Source organism: Poromitra crassiceps, assembly GCF_964638095.1.
Source record: "Poromitra crassiceps genome assembly, chromosome: 22".
Classification (NCBI taxonomy): domain Eukaryota; kingdom Metazoa; phylum Chordata; class Actinopteri; order Beryciformes; family Melamphaidae; genus Poromitra; species Poromitra crassiceps.
This window is the reverse complement of record NC_139647.1, coordinates 12935097-12960324: the sequence shown is the minus strand read 5'-3', so window position 1 is coordinate 12960324 and position 25228 is coordinate 12935097. Positions and strand designations below refer to the sequence as shown.

The window sequence follows — 25228 nt, the reverse complement described above, 5'->3', positions numbered from 1 at the left end:
TGGTATGTGGGGCAATCGCTCAATTTCAATCTCTCACTCGGGGAGCCTGATCGTTGGACTTTAATTAACATGGGCTGTGTTGTTTATTAGGAGGAAGATGCATGGCCGCGCCCCCCCTTCCCCCCCGATATCAATCTCTCATCAGCCGGAGAATTTACGCTTACAGCGTTACTGGACTGTGACACCGTCGACCCGCGCCCTTTTCTTTGACAGCGCTCAACACTTTGTTCTGGGGTCCGGGTCGGTCTGCAGAACCTCCGGTGCGTAATGCCAATCCTGTGGTTGGGTGCCTGCTGCAGAAATGAGCTCCTTCCTTGCACCGAGGGGACCCGCTAATGTCAAGAGCACATGTCTGTCTGCAACAAGAGGCAGTTCAAACACCGCTTCTCGCCCGCGCGCGCCCCTCCAAGGCCAAATCCTATTAGAAAAGTCAATATCCAGAGCGCGCGCCAATCACTAAAACTAATTTTGCTTTCTGTGTTGGGCAAAACACTTAACTTTGGAGGACTATAAATAGGTTTAAGCTGGGGAGATCAAATAAGAAAGCGACACAAAGTAAATATACATTAAGCAGAGCAACATGGGGCGGTGAAACGGCGTTTTCATGCTACACACATAGCCTGTATCTGTTCACAGAATAATCAATAAAAAATGTCCTGCTCTATATGAAGCCATTTCAAAGTGAGGAAATCTAATTTATTTTTCTTTTATGTCTCATTTCAATAACTGGGATTTAACGGCGTGTATCGATTGACCGCTAAATAGGTATGATCCTGAATCTATGATCTCTCTAAAATTATGTCCACAGTATAATCTATAATCTAGATGGTGAGAACCATGACGTAGAGAAAAAAAACCCAGATTGTGCATTGCAAATGTGGACTGGCAAAACGGCCTAATGTTTATTTATATCAACACGCTTTACTCTATCACCCTGTGCCTCTGGGAGGAGCCAAATGGATTTAATTTATCTCAGCTCCCTGCAGCCACCCGCCATACCATAATAGTCAATAAGACTGCAGCAGAAGACATAATGGTGGAGATTTGTCATTTAGGAATTGAGGCTAATGACATTAAATAGTCACAGCAGAATTCCAATTGATTCTCACCTAGCAGGGTTTGTAGTCATTCTGGGAAAAAAAACTACAACTGCCCCCACTACTTGACAGATGTTTTATTGGCATGACAAAATGAGCAAATCAGACAAATCAGGAGGCTTCCTTCCTCCAAAGACCCTTCAGGTTGGTTTAATCACATCTGTCAAGCAAATATTCCCCACACAGAACCTGATATCTAAAATAACAGAATAGGCATAGAATTAAACAGCTTAAAGCTAATTGCCTCTATTTCTCTCTCTCTCTGTGTGCTTCTCTGACTAAGTCTATTGGCTCGCTCGCCCCCCCCCTGCTCCTCTCCCCCCGTGTAGTTCGATTTCAAAGGATCAGTGATGCAGCCAACTCCTCTCCATCATCGCGCCAGGTCAGAGCGCTGGCAGTTCAGGATGTCTGCCTCCATCCAGCAGCATGGACGCTCCTACTTAAAAGCCCCCTTTTGCAGACTCTCCACATCCCTGCAGCATGTCTCTGTACGCACAACCGGTGACCGCGTGCGATTTACGATACCCGGGCTTTTCTACGTGCAATTCTATCAATCTCGTTAGAACAGACGGGCCCTGCTTTCGTAGGGTTTACAAATGCAAAACGGCTCATCTCGTATAACACTTGGGCCTCTCCCTGTGGGACGCCATTCCCCCCTCTAAATGAAAGTGTGGCCAGCTTGCCTCTTTTTTATATAGTTTGAGACCACCCAGAATGAGCACTGATCCAAAACAAATAATGACCTGCAGCATGCTATCCCAGCAGATTCATTAACTTGTTTTCAACAATGGCAGTTGTTTCTAATGGAGAGATTTATCTTTACACACGCAACAATATTCTGCATGTGGATCTGAACGGACTTTATTCTACTACGTCATGAGTAAAAACCAAACGAAAACAAGCACATCACACTATTTTATCTATAATCTCGTCTGTCAGTCTATTGTGTCTGGGGAGGAAACGGATGTGCTAACCATGCTATTCAGCAGATTTTCGTGCATGGATGGAAAGGAAAACATGAGCTCTTTCGCTCACTGTAAGTAATATGCTCCAATCTTATATTCTTAAACCACATGTGAGACACAGCAGGGCAACGTGAGACGGTGTGTATCCCCCGAGGCGCCGGATACCCATGTCTGCCCGGAAACACGGCCACACACGGCCACACATGGCCCGTTGTCTAATTGTGCTGAGATCACACATCACACACACACACACACACACACACACACACACACACACACACACACACACACACACACACACACACACACACACACACACAGACACGTCTTCTGCCGAGTCCTGGTAATGAATGCTTTTTTGGCAAAACTATGACTAATAATAAACGAGTAGCTGGAAAAACACATGACATCAGTTTACCTGCGGGGCAAAGTCAACCCGCAAGACATTTAAAAGTACTCTCCGCTGTGTAAGTCATGTGTAACAGGCATTATTTAATTAATTAATTAATTCCTAATTAATTAATTAAGAGCTGCAAGGCATCGAATGGGTCATCTTTGAGTGATTTGTGTTTCTTGCGTTTCAACCGATCAATGGCGTCTTATCATAGGCTACTGTAATTCCTGGTTTGAGGTGTTTGCGACAGACCAAGAGTAAAATAAGACGTAGGCTAGAATGACTTTGCCAGCTTTGCCGTGTGACGTGACGTACCAGGATGACGGCCCACAGCAGGAATCGACACATGATGTGGACGTTCGCTCCCCGGTAGAAAATGATAATCTTCCCCGCCTGTGGAGAAGGAGACAGAGATAAACGCAGAGACCACAGCTCATTCAATCCTATACGTTTAATGAGAAATACCATGTAAACACCAGCAGTGTTGGGCAAGTTACCGTACTTTCAAAATGTAATATACAACATATTACTAGTTACTTTCATTTGAAAGTAATACGTTACTTTACAATATTAGTGTCTGAGTAGAGTAACTTGTTACTTATTACACTACTTTTGCATTACTTTCACCAAAATAACAGCAGTAGCAGAATGACATCGCCGCCACATTTCAACCGTCTTAAAGTCGGTGTAAACAGTTCAAAATTCTGAATGTTATCCTCTTCCTTTTGTTATTGTCATCTATAGTGGTTATTTGCATTTAAAAAAAAAACAATTTGATTAGGAAAATATTGTATCTTTATTTAAATATATGCTTTGATAATAAAAAAAACTCAATTTGTAACTAAATATGTTAGTTGACAAAGTAACTGGTATAATATTACTGAAATCCTATTAGTAATAAGTTATATTACTGAGTTACTGCTACAAGTAATATATTACATGTAATATGTTACTTTTGTAACGAGTTATCCCCAACACGGAATACCAGCAACCTGGCTCGTCAATGTATTTGTCGAATAGTCCCGGGGATGTGAGTGTCAACGCCGTGTCCCTGACCCGTCGCGTCGCTCTTCCCCCCTGTCCCGCCCGACCCGAGCCAGATGTGGGGTGTAAGTCATCCCCGCGCTCTCTGATTAATTTGGCGGTGATGAATACGTCTCAGCTGGGGACATTAGCGCTGGGCTAACACAGAGGAGGGCAGGGACACCTGGCGTGTCGTCTAAGACTCGCTGACGGACGGGCTCGAGGCTAACCCGCCCACCGGGAATTGTGCAATGCGGCCTCCTTTGCGTGGCAGCTTCCCACCGCCGCACAAAATGCTTATGTGTGACACTGTGGCCATCACAGTGCGTGAGCTGCCTGGCTCACAGACTCCGGGCCTGAACAGCCCGACGCTCTTTCTTCACTTTCTGACAACGTTTCAGTGTCAATAAAGGAGGGCAGCTGTGCACTCGCTCACAATGAGGCGGCAGGATGACTTTCAGACAACCTCCGTTTAGGTACTGAGTTAACTGCAGTCTCACAAAGCAAGGGAGGTCGTTATTAATATATTGGATTTATGCGACAAAGAGGGAATGTCACGGATTCTTTACTGAAAGAGGAGTGATAGAAATTCGAATGTCTCTCTGTTTAAATACAGATAATTTATTAACAAAGATGTTTAATGGAGGCAGTGTCAAACTTTGATTTTGAGTGGATTCAATTTAAAGTAACTTCATTTAAAAAAAAAAGAAGCATTTTTCAGACTTAGTCCAGAAAATGCATCACAACTGGACTTGATTCCTGATTGGCTCCCTCATTAAAGCAGCTACAAGGCCCCTGTGGACAAAAGAGGTAGTGTTTTCCCGGAATGAAGACTGCATTCCCCATGAGCACCACCGTTTCTGTTGCTAAGATATTGGCTAGCTAGCGCGTTCATTTGTTTTTGAAGCGAGTGAAAGAAAGATGCTACTTCGGACTTCATAACTTGGTAAAAGTTCCTTGAAGTCACTTGAAAGAATGACTGAAATCCTGAACTGGAAAGCCTCCACTGAGCAGGTTTACCTCAAGGAGAAGAGCTGCTCTTGTCTCAGTCCAATATTGTGAGGACTTCATCTTCACATAAACTACCTATTTAACGACACTATATTTATTAGCAAAACATCGTGAAGAACATTATTCCTATCCTGAGCCATTGTGTTCTGAAAGCAAAATCATGAAAACTGTATGAGACCTTTAAAAAAAAGGCAAAGGAACATTTAGAAAAGAAATGTATTGAATTAACCCATTGAAACCTGATGCAGCATTTGCGTGTATATTCCTCATTTGTGTGCGTATCCCTTTAAGACCGCGAACCACGTTAACGCGGTCTTAAAGGGATACACACACAAATGCTGCATCAGGTATCAATGGGTTAAACAAGAGAAATACATGAGCTTACTTGCATCCCCATGAATCCCAGGACAATGGAGTTGATTGTACTCAGAAGCCCCTCTGGGTCGAAGGGCTGCGTGGTCTGATACATCTCCTGCAAAATGAACAATGAAAAAGGTCCAACTGGGTTGTTCTGAGGGTTTTAATGCCATCTCTCTGCATGGCTTTGTGATATTAAGGTAATGAACAGTGCACGAGAAAGCTCTTACCCTGCATGTGGGATATCTGTACATGTTGTCGCCGAACATCCTCCTATCAATGTATCCTGCTGCACCCCCAGTGCAGTTAGGATAGAGACCATTATCACCGATTCCACCGGCTCCCAAATAACCTCTGTTAGGAGACAAGAGTGAAATTATCATCATCATCATCATCATCATCATCATCATCTTCATCATCATCACTGTTGCTATTTGTAGCAACAGTGTAGCACTTTTCAAAAACCAATTACAGTTATGATGCCTGTCTGTCTCGCTCTTGTGTTTTCCCTGCATTCCCCATCCTTTGTGTTCCTAACGCTCCCCTGTCTGTCTAACCGCCTGCCAGCCTGACTTCAACCTCAGCTACCATTCCCCGTCCTTCTGGATCCCCTGTGTCTTCACCTTCACAGGTGTTTCTCCACCTTCCTCGTGGATTCCATGTGATCCCATGTGTCTCCTGGCCTATATCCACGCCACTCCAGCCTGTCTGCCTGCCTTCCACCTTTCCCTTCTCTTCATCCCATCCCGCAAGGTACCACCAACCCTAACTTCAATCAATCATCTCCAACCTCCTTAGTCTGTGTCCTGAATTTGGGTCCAAGAAGCAAACTCGTGACAGTAAGACCCGTCCAGCATGGACCCAGCAAACACACCCCAACCCTCTCATCTCCCGTTTGTGGAAGAAAGCTCCGGGGGGGTTCAGACCATTTCCTGTTTGCTGACTCTGCCCGGTGTCAAGCAGCACGTCTGCTATCAACTGGCTAGCTAGCTTTCAGCTTGGATTTTGCCATGTGACCCAGCCCAAGCCCCAGCAGCCGCAGTCGAGCTACAAGCCCAAGTGCCATTCAGGTAGCCTTGGACCTGCTAGCCTTCAGCCTACACCTCGGGCTGCTGGCAGCAAGCCTGCACTCCTGTCGGGTTAGGCTCGGGTTCGTGAGCCTGCAATCTGTCTGTTCTGAACTGACTAGCCCATTTCCTGTCTGTCCTGAACCTGTCTGTTCCAAGCCGGCGAGCTTTCTGCTTCCTACCCGTCTTGCTCCTGCCTGTCCTGGTCTGGCCTCTCCTGAACACCAGGAGTCTGCTGTGCAGCAGCTGGCCAACCACCATGACGTCCAGCAGTCACCCTATGAATGGACTCGCTTAGCCATTTTCATGGGGGAACCCATGGCCCCCCAACGCCACTGGCTTTCTTGACAGTCCAGCGTCTCCGTTCCCCAGCGTCTCAGAGTCTCCGTTCCCCAGCAATCCCCAGTCCTCGCTGAACTGCAGCAATATTCTGTTCCGGCTGGGCCGCAGCATTCTGCTGTTCCTGGGCCGCAAAAGATCCCTGTTCCAGAGCTGCGGTGGTCTCCTGTTCCAGAGCTGCGGTGGTCTCCTGTTCCTGGAGCCGTCCCTTGGCGGCAGGGGGGTTACCGTCATGATCCCTGTCTAGCCATTGTGTTTTCCTTGTATTTCCTATGCTCCCCTGGCTGACTCTCTCCCTGTCCATGCTTAGTTGTGTGGATGTGTGTGGCGTGGTCTCTCTTCCCTGTTCTTCTGGCTCCCTCAGGTCGTCCTTCACACCTGCAGCAGCTTGTGTACATCCTGCTCACCTGCTTCCCATCTGCTCATCAACGCACAGGATATCTTCCCTGGTTTGCCAGTCACTCTTCGTCAGGTCATAGTCAGTGTCAGTGTACTCTGTTTTGAGCCATTCTAGTGTTTTACTACCAGCATTCTGTGTTTGCGTTCTGTTCTTTGTTTAATCCAAAACTCAGCTGCCCGATTACTCACCCACTCCCGCTCAAGAGAACACATCACACCCATCCTCCAACATCTCCACTGGCTCCCCATTCAACACCATATCCACTTCAAAATCCTGCTCATCACCTACAAAGCCCTCAATAATCTGGCCCCCTCTTACCTAACAGATCTCCTCCAGCACCACTCCCCCACCCGCCGTCTCCGCTCTGCTGATGCCAACCTCCTCACCCCCATCACCAAAACCAAGCACTGCACCACGGGGGACAGAGCCTTTGCCATCGCTGCCCCAACCCTCTGGAACTCTCTGCCCCTCAATATCAGAAACTCTGACTCACTCACCTCCTTCAAAACCCAACTCAAATCCCACCTCTTCAAAACAGCCTACAATATCTGACTTCTACCTCTAACCACCATTCCATCTCTGCAATCTATTGATTTGTATTTGTTTTCGTTCTTGTTATTTAGTTTTGTTTACTGTATTACTTTTCTATGTATTGTAAAGCGTCTTTGAGTTCCCCAGAAAAGCGCTATATAAAACCTATGTATTATTATTATTATTATTATAATCTGCGTCTCCGTGATCCCCACAGTTCCGCCTACCAACCTGACTTCAACCTCAGCTACCATTTCTCCATCCTTCTGGATTCCTTTGTGTTTCCTGGCCTATCTCCACGCCACTCCAGCCAGCCTGTCTGCCTTCCACCTTTCCCTTCTCTTCATCCCATTCCCCAAGGTACCACCATCCCGAACTTCAATAAATCCTTTTCCACCTCCAACCTCCTTAGTCTGTGTCGTGCATTTGAGTCCAATAATAAATAGTCAAAAGCAAAAGAAAAAAGACAACATTTGTATTAAAAAGCAATGAAAGCCAATTAAGAATCAGAAAGGTAAACCATTAAAATCAGATCAAAAACAGTTAATAAAAAAAAATCAATACGTAAAAGTCAGCCAGTCTGGGCTGCTCAGGCAGATTGTTTTTCTACAGTTGGTATGAGATCAATTTGTTGCCACAACTTCAACTCAGCCCACGTTCCCTAATAAAACTAAACCAATCAGGTGTTGGAAAAATAGAAACGGCTGTGTGAGAAGCAATGCTACCCCGTGTGAACTCACTAAGCTGTGAACACTGCATTCTACACAGCCGTGCTGTGCAGGGTCAGGCACAGAGACAGGATAAAACACACACACACACACACACACACACACACACACACACAGAAAGCAGCACTGAGCAGGATGGAGAGGAGGGAGACACCGAGCGAGGAAGATGAATCCTCTGCCTCTGCTCCTCTTATTGCACATGACAGACTGAGATTGGCTAATTATGCCCTCTGAAGCATCCACCACAGACCCATAAATCACAGCGGTTCATAACACCGGGCAACACATTTGGCGCGGCACACTAACACCACCGCTACACCGCCACAATGGCCCAAATAGAAAATTACCTCGGCACGGACTGGGAAATGGAAGAAATTTATACTTTGACCATATTGGTGAGGTAATATAAACGAGCAGTAACAGTGCGGTTAGGCAGCCACGACTGGGTTGGGCCAATCGCATGACGACTGGCGCTTTAGCCTTGTGATGATTTACGCCGCGGCCGCTTGGACTTACGTAGGGCAGTTGGGTACAGGCATGAGGAAGGTGAGGCACAGCCATACTGTCTCCAGCAGGATGATGAACAGCCACTCAGGCCAGTAGAGGACCACATCCTGGACCGGGCTCCACCAGCGATGCTGCATCACACAGAGTTCATCTTAAGTGAAACAGTCTTAACCTTTAAGCACGCCGTTAGAATTGTTATCCACTTGTACTATTAGAGGACGGAAAGTGTCCTCTAACGTGATGAGAACACGCAAGATTCAAAGGTCAAAGGTGAAAAAATGATTTGTTTGTTTGTTTCTTCATTAGTAACATCCCTCCTCCCCTGAGGTACCAAATTTCCATTCCTACTCAGAATTTTAACCCTTTAAAAACCACCTCTCAATGGAGAAATTCGTATCCTGCCTCTTCTACGATAGACTCTTCTCACGGGGGCCATTTTGTGTCGAAAAGGCAGGGTAAACACAGGTGCAAGCAAAACACTAATGAGGGTTTCAAACTTCCATGATTGGAAGTTGGAAACCCTCATTAGTGTTTTGCTTGCACCTGTGTTTATTCTGCCTTTTCGACACAAAATGGCCCTCGTGAGAAGAGTCTATTGGATGGATGGATAGATTGAAAGAGCCCTCACTCTTTAATTCTGTGGAACTGCTACCAATAGACACTGCATAATGCGTCATCATTCAGAAACCACGCCCAAGACGGGGGAAAACGGAAACCCCCCCCCTCCAATCCTGGCGTTCTCCTATGTCACGTGCATGGTTGCGTGTTGCACAAAAAGATCGTATATACGGAAGATGAACACTCCAACTTACTTCTTGACAGCTAGATCCACATTTTTCTTCTCGCCAATTCTCAATGGCTTCCTTGTTTTGCTCAGGAGTACAAAAAAAACTTTAACTGGCGATTTTTTACATTTGTTGTCTGCGCAGCCCACCACACAACAGCTTTTAGCTATGTTTAATTCAAGGAAAATGACGCTGGTGTGTGGAAATGAACGGAGCTTTTCCCCCGTGATGAGCATGCCCTATTTCATGCAGTGTCTCTATACCTGTTGTTTACTGTTACTGAAAAATGTCCTGCTATTAAACACCATTGTAGTACAAAATGGGCCCAGAAATGCACTATTTACCACCAATAGCTAGCTTTTTTTAGACCGCATTTAAGTGATTTAGGGTGGATTGCTTCCTGCTATATAATGAGCCTGATGAGTGATGCCTGGTGAAAGTGAACTTGACAGAGCGGCTCACCCCTCGCAGTGGGATTTCGGTCTGGCCCCAGAAAGTCTGCATGAGAGACAGCGCAAAGGAGGTGAACCCCAGACGCTGCAGGACTCCGGGGATCCTCAGCCAGGACCAGGACACTGGAACATGGTCAACAACAAACAAACACACAGCATGAACGCCCTCACAGCACAACTGTGGTCCTCTCTCTCACATACACACACATATACGCACACATGCCCCCCCCCACACACACACAGAAACACACACAGCATGAGCCCTCACAAAACACAACTGTGGTCTTCTCTCTCTCACACACGCACGCACACACACACACACAACACGCACACACACATACAGACACACAAACACAACACATGCACACGCACACACACACACACACACACACACACACAGACACAGGCACACAACATGAGCTGCAGCAGCATAGATGTGAATTTCATGAATTTATGAGCTCAGATGTTTTGATACTTTTTTTGATCAAGTCTTTTCAGATTTTCTCCCCAATTGTGCTTGGCCAATTTTCCCTGCTGTCCCAGTCGTTGCTCCACCTCCTCTGCTGATCTGGGGAGAGCTGTAGAGACAAGCACACGCTTCCTCAGATAACATGTGTAGTCGCCAGCTGCTTCTTTTTACCTGACAGTGAGGAGTTTCACCAGCAGCTTGGGAGGATCGCGCTATTCCCCCCCCCCCAGTTTCCCTCCCTCCCCGAACAGCCGCCTCAACAGACCAGAGGAGGCGCTAGTGCAGCGACCAGGACTCATACCCCCACCGGCTTCCCACCCGCAGACACGGCCAATAGTGTCTGTAGGACCATCTGACCAACCCGGAAGTACCGCTGCCAGGAATTGAACCCGGGTCTCGATGGCCCTATGGAGAGCTTTTACCACTACAATACCCTTCACGAGCTCAGATCTAATAAGAGAAGATGCAGATATAACTCAGCGGTGAGAAGCTATTCCTGCTGACTTGAGCCAACTATAAAACAGGAAATTTATGATATCGGCCCCAAAAAAAGATATAGATTATTCCCTGAAGGAGAATGACGGACACGGCGGGAGGAAATGGTGTCAGCCTGTCGGATGTGGAGGTGTGTGAAGCTCATCAAAGATTCCCAGTTATCTCTGGGTCTCTGCAAATTGGGGGAGGATAGGAATGGCCTTTGGTGGAGAGATTGATGGTAATCTGCACATTAGTTAATTGAAAAGCTCTTTGGCGCACAAAGTGCTGTAAAAACAATGTAATCCCAATCATTGATCTGGACAAATCAAATCAGAGGCGGAAGTCTCTCTTCTCACAGGAAAAGAGGAAGCTCTTCCAAAGACTAATGACACTTTTGTTTGCAGGTTACGCCCCCCTCTTCCGTGGCTTTGTGCATCTGTCCCCTCGCGACATCACCTCAATGTTAAATAAGAAAAGCAATCCTTCAAAATCCGCCCCAAAGAAGTCATAGTTTGAGGTTTATCTGCTGCAAACTGAGACTCGCATATTTTCACGTTTCGTTTGACAGTACCTCTCCTCACTACTAGGGGGGTGAGAATCACTGGTGCCCCACGATACGATATAATCACGATACTTAAGTCACGATCTGATAGTATTGCGATATAATGAGTTATTGCGATATATTGTGATTTATTACCTTTTTTCAACTGCAAATTATGTCGCCAAAAACTTTGTCAACATTTGTTTGATCTAATCAGATAAAGTTTCCAGTCTGTTCATCTCACTTCAATCATTTTTATTGGAGCAAAATGGGATTGTCAAGCAGACAGACTGACCAACACTGTCATAAATGTTGCATGATGCACTTGTCATTTTGCACAATAAAATATCACGATACTTGGCATTCGATACGATACGATATATTGCCCACAAAATATCACGATACTATGCTGTATCGATCCCCCCCCCCCCCCCCCCACCCCCACTCCTGCTCACTACCTTCAGCTTCTGATCAATTTCTCCCTCTTTTTGTGAAACGGAGACGCTTTTCTAAACGTTCAATATCATTTAAGTTTGAAAGCGGGGCTGGTGCCCACTTCCCATCTCTGAGCACTTTCTGTGAGAGACGCAGTGAAAGCGATTCCACAGTGGAAGCGAACACAAACTGAATACGGCCTTATGAAGAATAAAGTAGAGCGAACGATCAAGCTACAATCTTTTCAAAAAGAGAACTTCTTAAGTCACAGATGAGTTCTGCAGGTCAGTGGACTGCAGTGCATTGATTCCCTGTAGGCTCAAATTTGACTCTTTCATCTCACCTGCTCTCTGTACCCAATAAAGGAGAAATACTATCAAAGAATCCAAGTTGAAATATTAAAAATGCCACCTGGAGCACAAGGCAAAATTGTCGTTGTCAGGTGAGAACCTTGTATCCCCAAAATGAGAACTGAGCTTAACCGCCATGCATTCTTTAGTTCAAGCATGTAGCAGATAAAGTTGAAATATGAAAATAACCATAATTGGAGTTAGATTTTCACATGACAACAAGAGGCAGCGATGTGTGAGGCGCTGACGCCTAGCAGACAGCTAATGACGTAAAACCAACATGACCATAATTCTGATATCTATCATCTAAGCAGCTCTGTTTATGTGAAATGACTCACAGTTGTGATGTCAAAAGGTTCACACCTTATTCTGGCACGTCTGACATTGAATCGGCTGCACATATTGAGCCGCATCATACGACTCCATTCTCTTATTAGATCAAACCCCGGGAACCGAGCGGGCCGAGCCGAGGACGTCCTTGGAGACAGAGGGCAATCCTGCAGTTGATGGTAAAAAGTGGTTTTGTGAGCAGCTCCGACAGACAGCGGTGTGGTGTCTCCACTACAGCAGCTGCATGGGGCCGAAGTGTGTAACACTATCTGTCGGTAATTGTCCATTACCACAGTGCTTGTTTTTGCTCAATCTTGCCTCTGTTAAACGTCCCCTGGTGCTGGGATTTTTCTTCTTTTTTTTTGCGCGACGGCACACACAATAACAATATTTTTGTTAACCCAGTTACAAAGACATCCACCCAGGAAAGTCCATTAGCACCGGGGGCTAGCTAATGTGTGAAGGGCGCCCGCTGCATCCCCAGGTGGACGCTCAGTATTTATTTATTTATTTTTTATTTTTTTTCTAACAGCTTCGCTCTGTTACCCTCGTCATGTCCCTGGATGCTCAGCCCCTCCCCTCACCGTGCTCTTTGTCTATGTACCTGACTAATTGGACATTATGAAAGCCATGTGCAGGATATAATGAAGGAGCAGCAAGATGGTGGCTCTGTGTAATAGTGTCCCCCTGCAAGAACATAATATGGAAATGGAAATGGGTGCTCCTAATGAAATTTTAAAATGACTTGCCACAGAGAATCAGTGCCAAAACTGCCCAGCGTTTCTTAATGGATTTATTTTATTAGCAAATGCAAGCTGCTTTCATCGACCCTCGTTTTTTTTTCAGGTGAACAGGCGCACCAACGTTAAGAAAACAATCCATCCATCTCCACCGGTGGTAATGGCGTACATGTGGCAAACGGACCTGTTATTGGTTATGCAAAAGCCTTCACTTTTTAATGAACAAAAGCCAGAACAAGCACCTCCACAGACACAGGATGCAATCGTTCCCTAAAGAAAGAACGCTATTAGTTTCACGCAGAGCAAGAACGATGCCTGGTTCCTCTCTCCGAGGAGCGGTGTGTACTTACACGGCCCGTCTCTGGGAGAGTAGTTGATGAAACAGAAGCCAAGCAGCAGGAGCACGAGCATTCGCCAGGTGAGTTTGCGCAGCCGCTGCACGCGGGCGACGTCTTTCTTCTGCATGGCTCTGGACGCAAACACCACCGACGTCCCAATGATGAACACAAACCTTGTGAGGAAACAACAGCGTTGTTATGTTATTCAAACAAATTGATGTATGTATGTATGAATTTACCTAATATGGTTATGGGACTCACCATGGCATGACAAGATCTGCCACAGTAAGACCTGGAACAAATACAGAAACATACAATTAGGTTGGTCATGTTAACTAGACAGACACGTTTGAATCTCGTGCCAGTATAGTGTTCATATTTTCTACTCTCATCTTAACCTGATCATCCAAATAGACTGCAAACATGGACTATAATTTGTCATTATAGTTCCAATTTGTGTGATTAATAAATATCCAAACTTCTATGACAGTAGCAACCCCGTAGCAAAGAAAAGATGAAACAAACAACCCTTGAAATGGGGGCGTCAGGGTAGTGTAGCATACACAAGGGTCGCAGATTTGCGCCCCCCGTGTTACTTCCGGCGTCCATATAGGCACGATTGGCTGTGTCTGCGGGTGGGAAGCCGGATTGAGGGTACGTGTCCTGGTCGCTGCAGTAGCGCCTCCTCTGGTCGATCGGGGGACGCCTGTTCGGTGTGGAAGGGAACTGGTGGGAATAGCGTGATCCTCCCACGTGCTACGTCCTGCCGGTGAAGCTCCCCCACTGTCAGGTGAAAAGAAGCGGCTGGCAACTGCGCGTGTGTCGGAGGAAGCATGGTGCTAGTCTACGGCTCTCCCCAGATCGGCAGAGGGTGGAGCAGCGACCGTACTCTGCTGTTGGCCACTGAGCAGCTCCACTGGAGTAACTGGGGGGGTTAAATGCCTTGCTCAAGGGCTAAAGGAGTACTGTCTAGAGGGGACTGCCACAATGAACATGCATCTCTCCTCCTCCTCCTCCTCTCCTCCTTGGTTATTAATAATAATAAACATTGATGGAGCAGGCCTTTCTTTGACTTGGTCCAGATGAAGAATGGCATCACCTCTGTTTGGTTTGAGACGGCATTGATCATAATTAGTGGCAACGGGATACGCATGCTCTAAACATGATGAGGAGAACGCTGCCATCGAACAACAGCGTTGAGTTCACACGTTCATTGCATTTCAGGCACTGTCTGTGTGGAAAGAGGCCAAGTGGACATAAATATGAGGACTACCTGCAATTTCCATGAAACCGACCAAGTGCAAGTGAAAGCTATGGGCTCTTATTGATCTCACCTATTAAATCCACTTTGAATCATAGAGGAGGAGATGTAGAGGAAAGGGAGGAGACAAGATAAACTGCTATTTTAACTCAATATTGGTCCTAGTCATTGTTTGTATGTCTTGTACTGTACTTAACCATTCCACGGTGCATGTTGAAAGAACCAGTAGCCTCCTCCACCATAGTTCACAAAAACCAGCACTGTCATTGCAAACCTGCAAAGAGTAAAATGACAAAGCAAGAATCACATATCATATTAGGCTACTGAATAATTCTGCAATATGCTAGTTGGTGGGCTTATTACCGCATTACATTTCAGACAGCAGAGTAAACGGAAATATGCGTGGGGGAAAAAATGATCGCGTCACGTTTTTAGGATGTCATAAACACATGAAACACAGATCAAAATAATCACTTCTGTTTTCTAACCACCTGACTCGTAATCCTTTGATTTCCATACAGATATTAACTTGTGAATTGAAGTTAAAGAGGCCAGGAGGGGGGAGGGGCTTTCATTCTGTCACACACCAAAATGCAAGGTAATGCAATCTAAGCGTTATGAATCACTCAGGAAATGAACACTTGTCCTCTGGATCTCCTCAAGCAGGAGTGCTGAGCAAAGACTTCTTGCCTCTAATATATGATACACTTTATACTTTAGCGCTAGCCAAAGCTGGCGAAACGCAGCGCGCACGTGATGGAGTGCTACAACACTGAATCAGCCACCATGGGAGAAGGTGTTTGTACTGCACGTCAGGAAACCGGGGAGGCTGCGTTACACAGCACAAAGCTGCCAAAGGGGCTCCGGCTTCAATCCTTTCATCATCTGTAAAACCTCAGTTTATGCTCGTGATTCATGTGTTATTTCATCAAAAAGAAAACGGAAAACATAACGGGGTCTTTAAGAGCCATAAGGCGATTAAAGACAACCTCCAAGGAAAAGAGCGCCTGATAAGGTGCACTGTATCTCCCTCTGCCTCCCCTTGTTTTTCTGCCCAGATTCAATTAAGAGGTGCACCAAGCCATTACTGCTCCTTTTAGCCCTAACCTGCTGATACAAGATTTTAATCGGCCACTATCATCTCAAAAGGGCTATTAAAATAGAGTCAACCCTGGTGTGTGTGTGTGTGTGTGTGTGTGTGTGTGTGTGTGTGTGTGTGCTTGCACGCGCGTGTGCGTGTTCTCTCTGTGTCTCTCTCTCTCTCTCTCGTTTCAATTTTGACGAATATATCCATTAGTCGCCATAGTGACAAAGACAAAGGTTAAATCACTATCCAGATGAGACCCAGTGCAAATCACTGCAATATAGGGACTTATTGCCCATCTTTTTAATTAAAACACTTTGGGTGTCTGATTCCAAGGCCTCTCTCGTTATAATTGCACCATTTTAGTCAGATTACATTAGCGATGCTGCACACACGCACACGCACACACGCACACGCACACACACACACGCATACATACACTCACGCACACATCTGACACTGACTGCTAATTCTGATGAAGGGAAACTACAAGCGCTTAATTAATTTATTGTGAACTCCAAACAAACAGAAAATCTTCTGGCCGCAGCATCATGGGCTGGTTTCCTGCACTCATAAATACTGTATCCCCCTGAAGGCCTCCATTGAATATTTTGTCAGTCCAATAATAGGACTTAATTCATGTCCGGGAAATCAGTGTCTGTGATTTATAGCTATCAAATTGTAGATAGACGTGTCCGCGTTACGGCAATGACAACTGGTTATGGCTTACTGATAGACGCTTATGGACTTCTTTGATTCGGATCAATGTAACATGCGTTGCCAATTAAGAGTCTTAGCTCAGTACATTGTAACCGTTGCAAATGGATAGTTACACTATATCACTATTGAGTATCCAGTTACCTCCTTACATTATCACGGGCCCACATCAAGTACATGGAAACCCAATCTAGTCATAACAAATGGCGGTGCTGCTCGAGTGAAAATGCCAATGTGCTTTTCTCCCTCTCTCTGTGGTCAAACATTAAAGCATATCACAATGAGAAGTATTGCTTTTTGTGCATTATCACAGATTAGCTAAACTCCTGTTACAGCCAAGCAGAGGGCAAACTTGGATCATGATCAAAATAAGGTAAAACTGCAGCAACATGACAATCCATTGTTTTGCTGTAATAGCTGTTGCTCCTTGTTGTAAAAGCACAGCTAACTGACTGACTGTGCGATTTCCGACAGAAAGGGGAGCCCGGCGACGACGACGACAGGCTTTTAGCAGCGTGGCACAAGATTAAAAATCCAAATCCTTTTAGAAAAATTAAGGCGCAAAACAAAAAGTCTACTGTTCTATATCACGTCGGTGCAGTGTGAGGAATGAGCAGGAGAGCTTTCAGCGAGGGAGGAAAACGCCCCCCCGGCCGACGGCCGTCAGAAATCTTGCGTCTGTGTCAGCGTTTCTGCCAGATGACGGATGCTTCTGCTCTCTGTAGAAAGTTGTTACTTATCAGGGTTATGGATCGTAAGTCATCGGGTTGAGGCTCGGGCTGCGTTAATCTCGAGCGCTGAGTCACGGTTTGATTAAGTGTGTTGTCGGGTATGAGAATTCCACTTTTACAGGAACCAATAAGCACATCGATATGTACATATCTGTATAGGCCCCAGATTGACATTTCAACTAATAAGACTCAACAAGACTCGGGGCAATAAGTGGCAACTATAAGTACAGGGAAAATTAAACAGAAATAGTTTTTCATTTATCCTTTCCTTTGGACCTTTTAAAAATGATGTTGTAAAGGCACTAAACCAATTCGGGGCTCCAAATTAAATAAAACAATGTGGTCTTTTGAATTCCCGCAGCGTATTCATGGCGGTTTGAGATCCCATTTCGTCCAGAAGAAAAGCCGCAGATGGAGGAGATGGCAGTCGTCGTCGTCTTGCTGGATGCTGCTGCCTGTGTACCGTTGGATTTCCTCTCGCTCTCTCCATTTTTGGCAGGAGATCTATGGCCTGTGTGGATGTGTGCTGATATGTTGACTGTATTATTACATCAATTATTTGGCAAGGGGGAGGTCAAAGCCACACCAGCATCCTGTTTCCAGAGAGGCGTGCTTTGTCTCTACCCCCGGGCTACAATTAAGGCTAGCAGGGAGCCCAGATTCAATCAAATGCATCACTCCTGTCCAACAGAAACATGCTGTTCCGAAACCCTGGACACAGAGATATCAGAACTCGTTGCCCACAGCTAGTGCCTGATAACAAGAGCTTGAGGGACCGTGTGGCCAGACTGTGACCCCTGTAATTAGTCATTATGCTGGGGGCCTGTGGATCTTCATCGTGCCTGAGACGGGCCCCAAAAAGAATTAAGATGTGAACGGGTTCGCAATGTGGTGATAGGCGGATAAACAGCATTGTTGTTGTTGATGCTGAACATACCCCCGGAAGGTGTCCAGCGAGCGCAGACGCGTCGCGTTAGGTCTAGCGGTCGCAGCCTCGTCTTCACCAGCTCCATCCTGCACAGACAGAATAGAGTGTCATGTTAAAGTTTAACCAGTGCAATGGCTTCAAAGCTTCAACATAACAGCATTCACATAACAACGTTGCTGACATTTTTTAATTGCAAACGTGTTCGAAAGTTATTAAGTCGTGGCCGTCAATTGTTTCCGCGATGTGATAACATTGACAAAGGCGGAAATGAAACGCGGCCACATGGGTCAGAATTCCTTAAAACTCTCCAACAATGGGGTCGAGCTTGTGCCGAGCAGCGGTGGCGCCACTCTTCCCATCTTGTCTTGCAGGCAGGAGGAGCGGGATGACTCTGGCCTGTTGCCCTCCTCCCAGTTGGATTAGCCTGAGTGGCCTCAGCCTCGGCACAGCAGTTTAAAGAGCCAGAGCAGGAAGGAAGACCCGAGCGCTAATATGTTATGATGGATCTGAATGCCATCCAGACAGCATATGGAAGACAGAGACATCTTGCATAGAGGGGATGAGAGGAGCCATTCATGCTCACCGAGAAGACACAGCGGCCTCCTGCCCCGAACCAAGACGAGTGGACGGATGCGGCGCTCCGTCGCTGCCCCTGTTAAGTCTGCTGCACAATGGGCTCTGCTAACATTTGTATCAATCATTCCATTACTGTCTCCCAAACGGCTTGACGACTGGAGTCTCAGGGCAATTGCAGGATGCTTCTCAGGCTGCACAGTCGGGCCAATGAAAATAATGCAATGTGTATCTGGATCAAGGCAAAGTCAACTTTTGATAAAAAAAAAAAATAGCACAAAGGCAGTTTTTTGGTGTGAAAGTTACGAGATAAAATCGTGTGAATGCATTCAGGTTGCTTAGTGTGCAACCTGAATACTTAAATATACCCTTTTCATGGGGGGCCATTTTGTGTCAAAAAGGCAGGGTAAACACAGGTGCAAGCAAAACACGAATGAGGGTTACCCAACTTCCACGATTGGAAGGTGGAAACCCTCAGTGTTTTGCTTGCACCAGTGTTTACCCTGGCTTTTCGACACAAGATGGCCCCCGTGAAAAGGGTCTATGCTAGGAACGGTTAGAAAAGGAGAAAACGAACAACAAAGAAGAAATTAACATGAAAATACAATTAAAGTAATGTTAAATTAATTAAAAATAATTAAATTAATTAAAAATAATTAATTAAAAATAATGTTTATATATATTTATACGGTTTTTAGGGAACCTTTGAGAAGCAGGAGTGTATTGGGCTTCCTCGTGTGTCTTGCAAGACCACAGAGGACCACAGAAGACCAAGATTTGAGCGCTATTTTGATGGAAATGGATCGGAATACTTTTCCGATTTTACGATTCTAATTCAAATCAATCAAATTGTGTTTTTGTGTGTGACATTGATCTGTAACTAATGCTTATACTGCACATTAGTACAAGCATAATACTTACAATATCCACTGAGTACTGTGGGCCTCGGCAGCAAACGGTCTTGATCAGATTGGATGTACAACGCCTCCTGTTAAAGGAGACAGTAAACATGGTCTGTCTGGTTATGTTGGACGAGTCATCAATGAGGGATGATATTTTCATTGAGGCTAATGCCAAAAGAGAACAACCAGGTACCGGTAGATGTAGGGTGCCGCGACAGATAAGACAGCGATTAGAGCCAGGAGGAGAGCTGCCACCAGAAGCGCTGGATAACACAATGAGGAAAGGTAATGTTAACAAATGGGTATATGAGAGCCAAAGTGGCATGTCACTTCCTGCTTCAGCAACTGTAGCAAAGATTTTCATCCGCCATTTATTTTCCCATAGACATTTCGTAAAATGCTTAGAAAAATGGTTTTACTTGTTCAAACCAAACGGTTCAGATATATTTAGAAACAGGAGAGATCGCGTAACATTTCACTCGGACCAAAACGTAAAAGAATTGCAGATTTAAAGAAAATGTTTTCTTTTTGTTTTGGTCCAAGTGAAATGTTCTATGGTCTCTCCCCATTCTAAATATAGCCGAAACGTTTGGTTTGACCAAGTAAAACCCTTTTTATAAGCATTTTACGAAATGTCTATGGGAAAATAAATGGCGGAAGAAAATCTCTGGTACAGTGCTGAAGCAGGAAGTGACGTGCCACTTTGCCTCTCTATTGTGTAATCTGGCTCTAGCCCCCTTATTGGAGCGATCAGCGTCTCTAGGCAGCCTGGTGGTGGGCTGCGTCACAGCCTGGCTGGACGTCCATGTCAGGAGCCTTATATCTCCCTTATCACAATGGGATCTGACCAGGGACCAAAAAGGCCTGATAGCCACTCCAAAGTGTCTCACTCTGCATGGCATTATTACCCCCCGCCGCCTCCGGACTCCCCTGCGGCCCCCCAACGGTGTCGGAGGAGGGGATCCCTCAAGTGACAAACAGAAACCTAATGGAAAACTCTGGGCTGATCCATCACAGAACGGTCGCTCAGGGTAATCTAACCCTGGAGGCATCCAAAAAGGAAAATGGTAAGGCTACACTGGAGCAAGGGCAAGGAAAGGGAGACATTGAGGACGCTCGCTTCTTATTTTCTATTTAAATCTATGGGATAGATCGTCTCTGCCTGGCTAATGTGCTGTATAGGAAATAGGATCACAAACCTTATCAGACCTCATGATAGCAACAGATACTTTGTTAGTTAGAGCTGCCACAATTAATCGATCAGAAAATTAATCGACAACTATTTTGATAATCGATTCATCGTTTTGAGTACAATTTTAAGAGAAAAGGTCGAAATTCTCTGATTCCAGCTTCTTATAAGTGAATATTTTCTGGTTTCTTTACTCCTGTATGACAGTAAACTGATATTATCTTTGAGTTGTGGACAAAACAAGGCATTTAAGGGCGTCATCTTGGACTTTGGGAAACACTGATCGTCATTTGCTCCCATTTTCGGACATTTTATAGACCAAACAACTAATCAATTAATCGAGAAAATAATCGACAGATTAATCGATTATGAAGATAATCATTAGTGGCAGCCCTAATGTTAGTAGCATGTTAATAGATAATATATAGATAGTATGATATTAGTCCACTGTAAATAATGCCAAATATCTCTATGGATCTTCTGTACTTGTTCCAAAAGGCAATGTACATGCAAGGTGGGTTCAGTTTGCTAAATTGGCGCACACTCACCAACACCAGCAGCAGTATTAAAAATGTCAGTGAAACATTATACAGGTATCGATTATGAAAACTACATCATATACAGGGCTCAGGTGATGGCGCTATGTTTCCTCGTGCGTCAAGGCAGAGACAACAGGGAAACAGTACGCGCACTGTTTGTAGTGGAAAAACAAACAAAAGGAAGCCATTTTAACCTTCAGCTGGATACACACGATGACATCCAGTCTGAACAAAGAGTAGCCACTTAATCACCTCTGAAAAGTCCAGGCATCTCTGGTGTCCCACTCATAAAAACACCATAAAGCTCTCGGCACATGGAGGGCAACCGTGGGCAAACAGCCACTCTATTACTGTCAAAATAAGACACTCAATTGAAATGAGTGAGTCATTTCAAAACAACAAGATTAACTTTAATTCGTCGATACTTTTGAGTTGAACGAAACACTTAATCGTAGTCAATATCCTGGATTTCTTTGTGGGAATTAAAGCATGGGCAGCAGGTGACTTGTGGTTTTGCAGTACTATGCAGAATACAGTACTAATATGATTACGGGGGTTGGATCTGATAGCGACCAGACAGAAACATATCCTTCTACGAATACCGCATTCGACCGATGACCTCATGAAAACCCCGTCGGCCAATCAATTCTTGCGAAGGCTGAAGTAAACTTTGAAAATTCCCTCGCACGGCAACTCTAACCTGTCTGGAGCTGCTGACCAGACCATTACTTAAGCTGAGCAAGTCCTATGGGGAGTTTGTATAATCACCGGTCTGCGGAGCTAATGGAGGCCCATCATACTGCGAGGGGTGCAGTCGCACTGACCATATATCTGCCAGATAATGGCTACTTGGCCTTAAAAGTCTGATCTACAACATAATCTGCAATATTGTTAAGTAGAGTGTACATTATGGAGAGAGACGCTTTCAAAATCCCATTACGCCTTAATCCTTCCAACGCTCTCTAATGTATTACCCACAATGCACCACGGACGCACGGGGAGCCGGGCCTTCAAAACAAAACAGAAAAGCTTTTCTTTTATCCCCTTTTCAAGAAAGCCTCGTCTTATCTGATCAATACACATCATGTCCCGTGAGACGGAGGAGGAGAATTTCTCCTCGGTGGATGTGTACAAGCCAAGTGATGTCTTCCTCTCTGCTGACTCGATTAAGAGCCGAGCGGATCAAAGATGCAGAGGGCCGAGGCGAGGCTCACGGGTTCACTTACTCTCGTCTTGTAAATACATGTGTACGACTGCAATCATGTCGACGACCAGGGGTGTGACATACGGCCCGCGGGCCAGAACTGTCTCGCCAAAAGGGTCCAATCCGGCCCCAAAGGATGGTATGGTATGGTGTTTATTCTTAATCCCCGAGGGGAAACATAGTTTGCCACCAGAGCGAGTACAGATACATACAAGAAACAGTAACATACAGCACAATAACAATAATACAGTAGAGAGAGAGAGAGAGCCTCACAATACAGAGCTAGCAGTGTTCATTAAAGAATTTTACAGAAGCAGGAACAAAAGATCTTCTAAATCGCTCAGTAGAGCACCAAGGCATCAGAAGCCTATTGCTAAATGAACTGCGCAGGGCATTAAATACATTAAACAAAGGATGGCCTTCAAAAGAAAGAATAGAGTTCAGTTTTCTCCTTGTTCTCTTGGCTATAATCATCTCCAAGGAATCAGGGGGAAGGCCAATCACTGAGCCAGCTTTTTTAATCATTTTGTTTATCCTATTTCTGTCCATGACTGTGAGGCTGCCCCCCCAGCACAGCACAGCATAGAAAAGGACACTAGCTAGGATACCTTGGTAGAACACATGAAGAAGTGACCTGCTGATGTCAAACGATCTAAGCTTCCTCAAGTGGAAAAGTCGAGACTGGGCCTTCTTGAACACAGAATCTGTGTTCTTCTTCCAGTCCAGCTTACTGTCCAGGTGGACACCGAGATACTTATAGGACTGGACTTTGCAAAGGATGACTTTGCAAAGTGTGAAAACTGCACTGAGAAGTCCAAGAGAATCCAATTTTTCAAGTTTAAGATTTGACACCTACTATTGATGTACTTGTGAAGTCTAAGAGGTAGCAGGTTTCAGGAGCAAGTAAGAATATTAAATTACCTAGTCATGTCACTAACAATTTTCATTAGCCTTGAATATAGAGAATACTTGCAAAGTTGGCATCAATTGTAATGCACAGATAGAGACCGTAGATTTGCTATGATAGACCTATGGTAGCTGAGATAACCCTATATGTTCTTAAAAAATACCTGTAGGCCTAATTCTTTACACACAAAATTGAAAATTTGGAGGTGTTAGTTATAGGTTATTGTGCATTGATTTTGTTTGTCTGGCCCACTTGAGACCAAATTGGGTCCCATGTCGCCCGTGAACTAAAATGAGTTTTTAGATGATTGATTACTGAATTAACTGTCAGTTTTCCTCATTCTATATTCCTCATGGGTAGACATGATGTTCTGAACTTACGCAGATATGCATTTCTAGGTGTTTTGTCCACAGTGTGAGTACAGGTGGCATTGCTGGAGGGCTCCGACAGCCGGATCCAAATAGAGTAATGGCCACCTTCCTCATAGGTCTGACTCCACCTGCATCCAAAACAATGAAATAGACACACAGGCCGTAAAAAGCATGAAAAATTGGACGCGGGTTTTATTTGATCTCCGCTGACATTATATTTCCTTAAAAGCATGCATTAAATTGCTTTTATTTCCCATCCACCGCGCCTCATCACACATTCAGCAGCTGTTTTCCTCTTGACCTTATTGGAAAAGGCTCTTCTTCTCCACAGGCGCTATCCTGCTGCTGCTGGTGGATTCCAAGCAGCTGGGAGGAAGGGAAGCTCAGGAGGGCCACCTAGTGCCTGCAGACTAGAAGCGCGTCCTTGAGCTCAGCTGCTGTCGTCGTCGCACCGTCTCCGCTTTCAGACCCCCAAAAAATGTGCATTACACACTCGTATTGATCCTCTGCGGGAAGACATACTAGCTATCACTTGGAGTGTTTTTTTTAAAGGGAAAAGGAAATCAATAACAGCACAGTCTGGTTAGAGACCTCAGCATTGATATAGGAAGGCAGAGACTACACCACTGAGAAAAGACAAGGTGGTGGGGGGGGGGACACCCCAGCTTTGTCATGCTGCAACCAGATCCCTGACACCACGTTTAAGGGTGACCCCCAAATGGAAAGCTCTGCCCTCGCGTCTTGTCAGCCTTGATTGTTTATTAATCCGGTTTACCGTCTCTTCTAGCTGAACATCCCCCGTGAGGTTTCCACACGACACGCAGCTTTGGGAAGCTTTAACAAGCCTTTTCATCAATATTGGAAATGTCAGGTCTTATTAACCCCAAAAAGGCCCCTTGATCGATACCCAGCGAGGAGGTAGTTTAAACCAGGGGCATCCGTCAGGCCCAGAAATGCAGGTCAGGATTACCACCCCCAGCCCTCTAAATAATCCAGCAGACTGCCGACGCAATCATCCGATGTCACGGCACTATATTTTGTCTGAAGACAGGAGCATTACACACACAGACGGAAACCAAATCAGGCGTTTTACCTCTCGGAGTTGCAACTGAAATGAACAAGTGTTTGCAATTATAGGGTGTCATGTTGATACATCAGTTACCTGCACAGAGTTCCATTCCTGGCTGGTGATCCCACTTGCATAGTCAGAGTGAATTTAGTGCTGATCACTGCAGAGGCATTGTTGTTGCTGGCCTCTACATTGACCAAGGGCTGGTACAGACACTGTGTGTGTGGGGGGGGGGGGGGGGGGGACGACGACAGGTGAAACAGTGACTTAATGTAGGCCCATGTCAGATTTAACAAAGAATTGGGATGTAAAATGTTGAGACAATATAGAGGTTAGAGAAGCAGGCTGGGTGGGGAGTGGAAGGTCACAACTCTAGAGATACCAATCTGCTGTGTTTTGAACTTGAAATATCTAAAA

General features: G+C 45.3%; 1 protein-coding gene across 1 annotated transcript in view; it reads right to left on the bottom strand.

Moving 5' to 3' along the window:
- LOC310796162 (heparan-alpha-glucosaminide N-acetyltransferase) overlaps positions 1-25228 on the bottom strand; it is a gene marked incomplete at its 5' end in the record, with an annotated part of 29836 nt that overhangs the window by 3833 nt on the left and 775 nt on the right. Inside the window, 12 exons of the mRNA XM_083658305.1 lie at positions 2772-2849; positions 4876-4962; positions 5078-5201; positions 8429-8550; positions 9667-9779; positions 13349-13509; positions 13598-13628; positions 14795-14871; positions 18067-18143; positions 19719-19795; positions 23752-23870; positions 24905-25026. Of these exons, the coding sequence (XP_083514431.1) occupies positions 2772-2849; positions 4876-4962; positions 5078-5201; positions 8429-8550; positions 9667-9779; positions 13349-13509; positions 13598-13628; positions 14795-14871; positions 18067-18143; positions 19719-19795; positions 23752-23870; positions 24905-25026 (1188 nt within the window). The remainder of the gene's footprint in view (positions 1-2771; positions 2850-4875; positions 4963-5077; positions 5202-8428; positions 8551-9666; positions 9780-13348; positions 13510-13597; positions 13629-14794; positions 14872-18066; positions 18144-19718; positions 19796-23751; positions 23871-24904; positions 25027-25228) is intronic.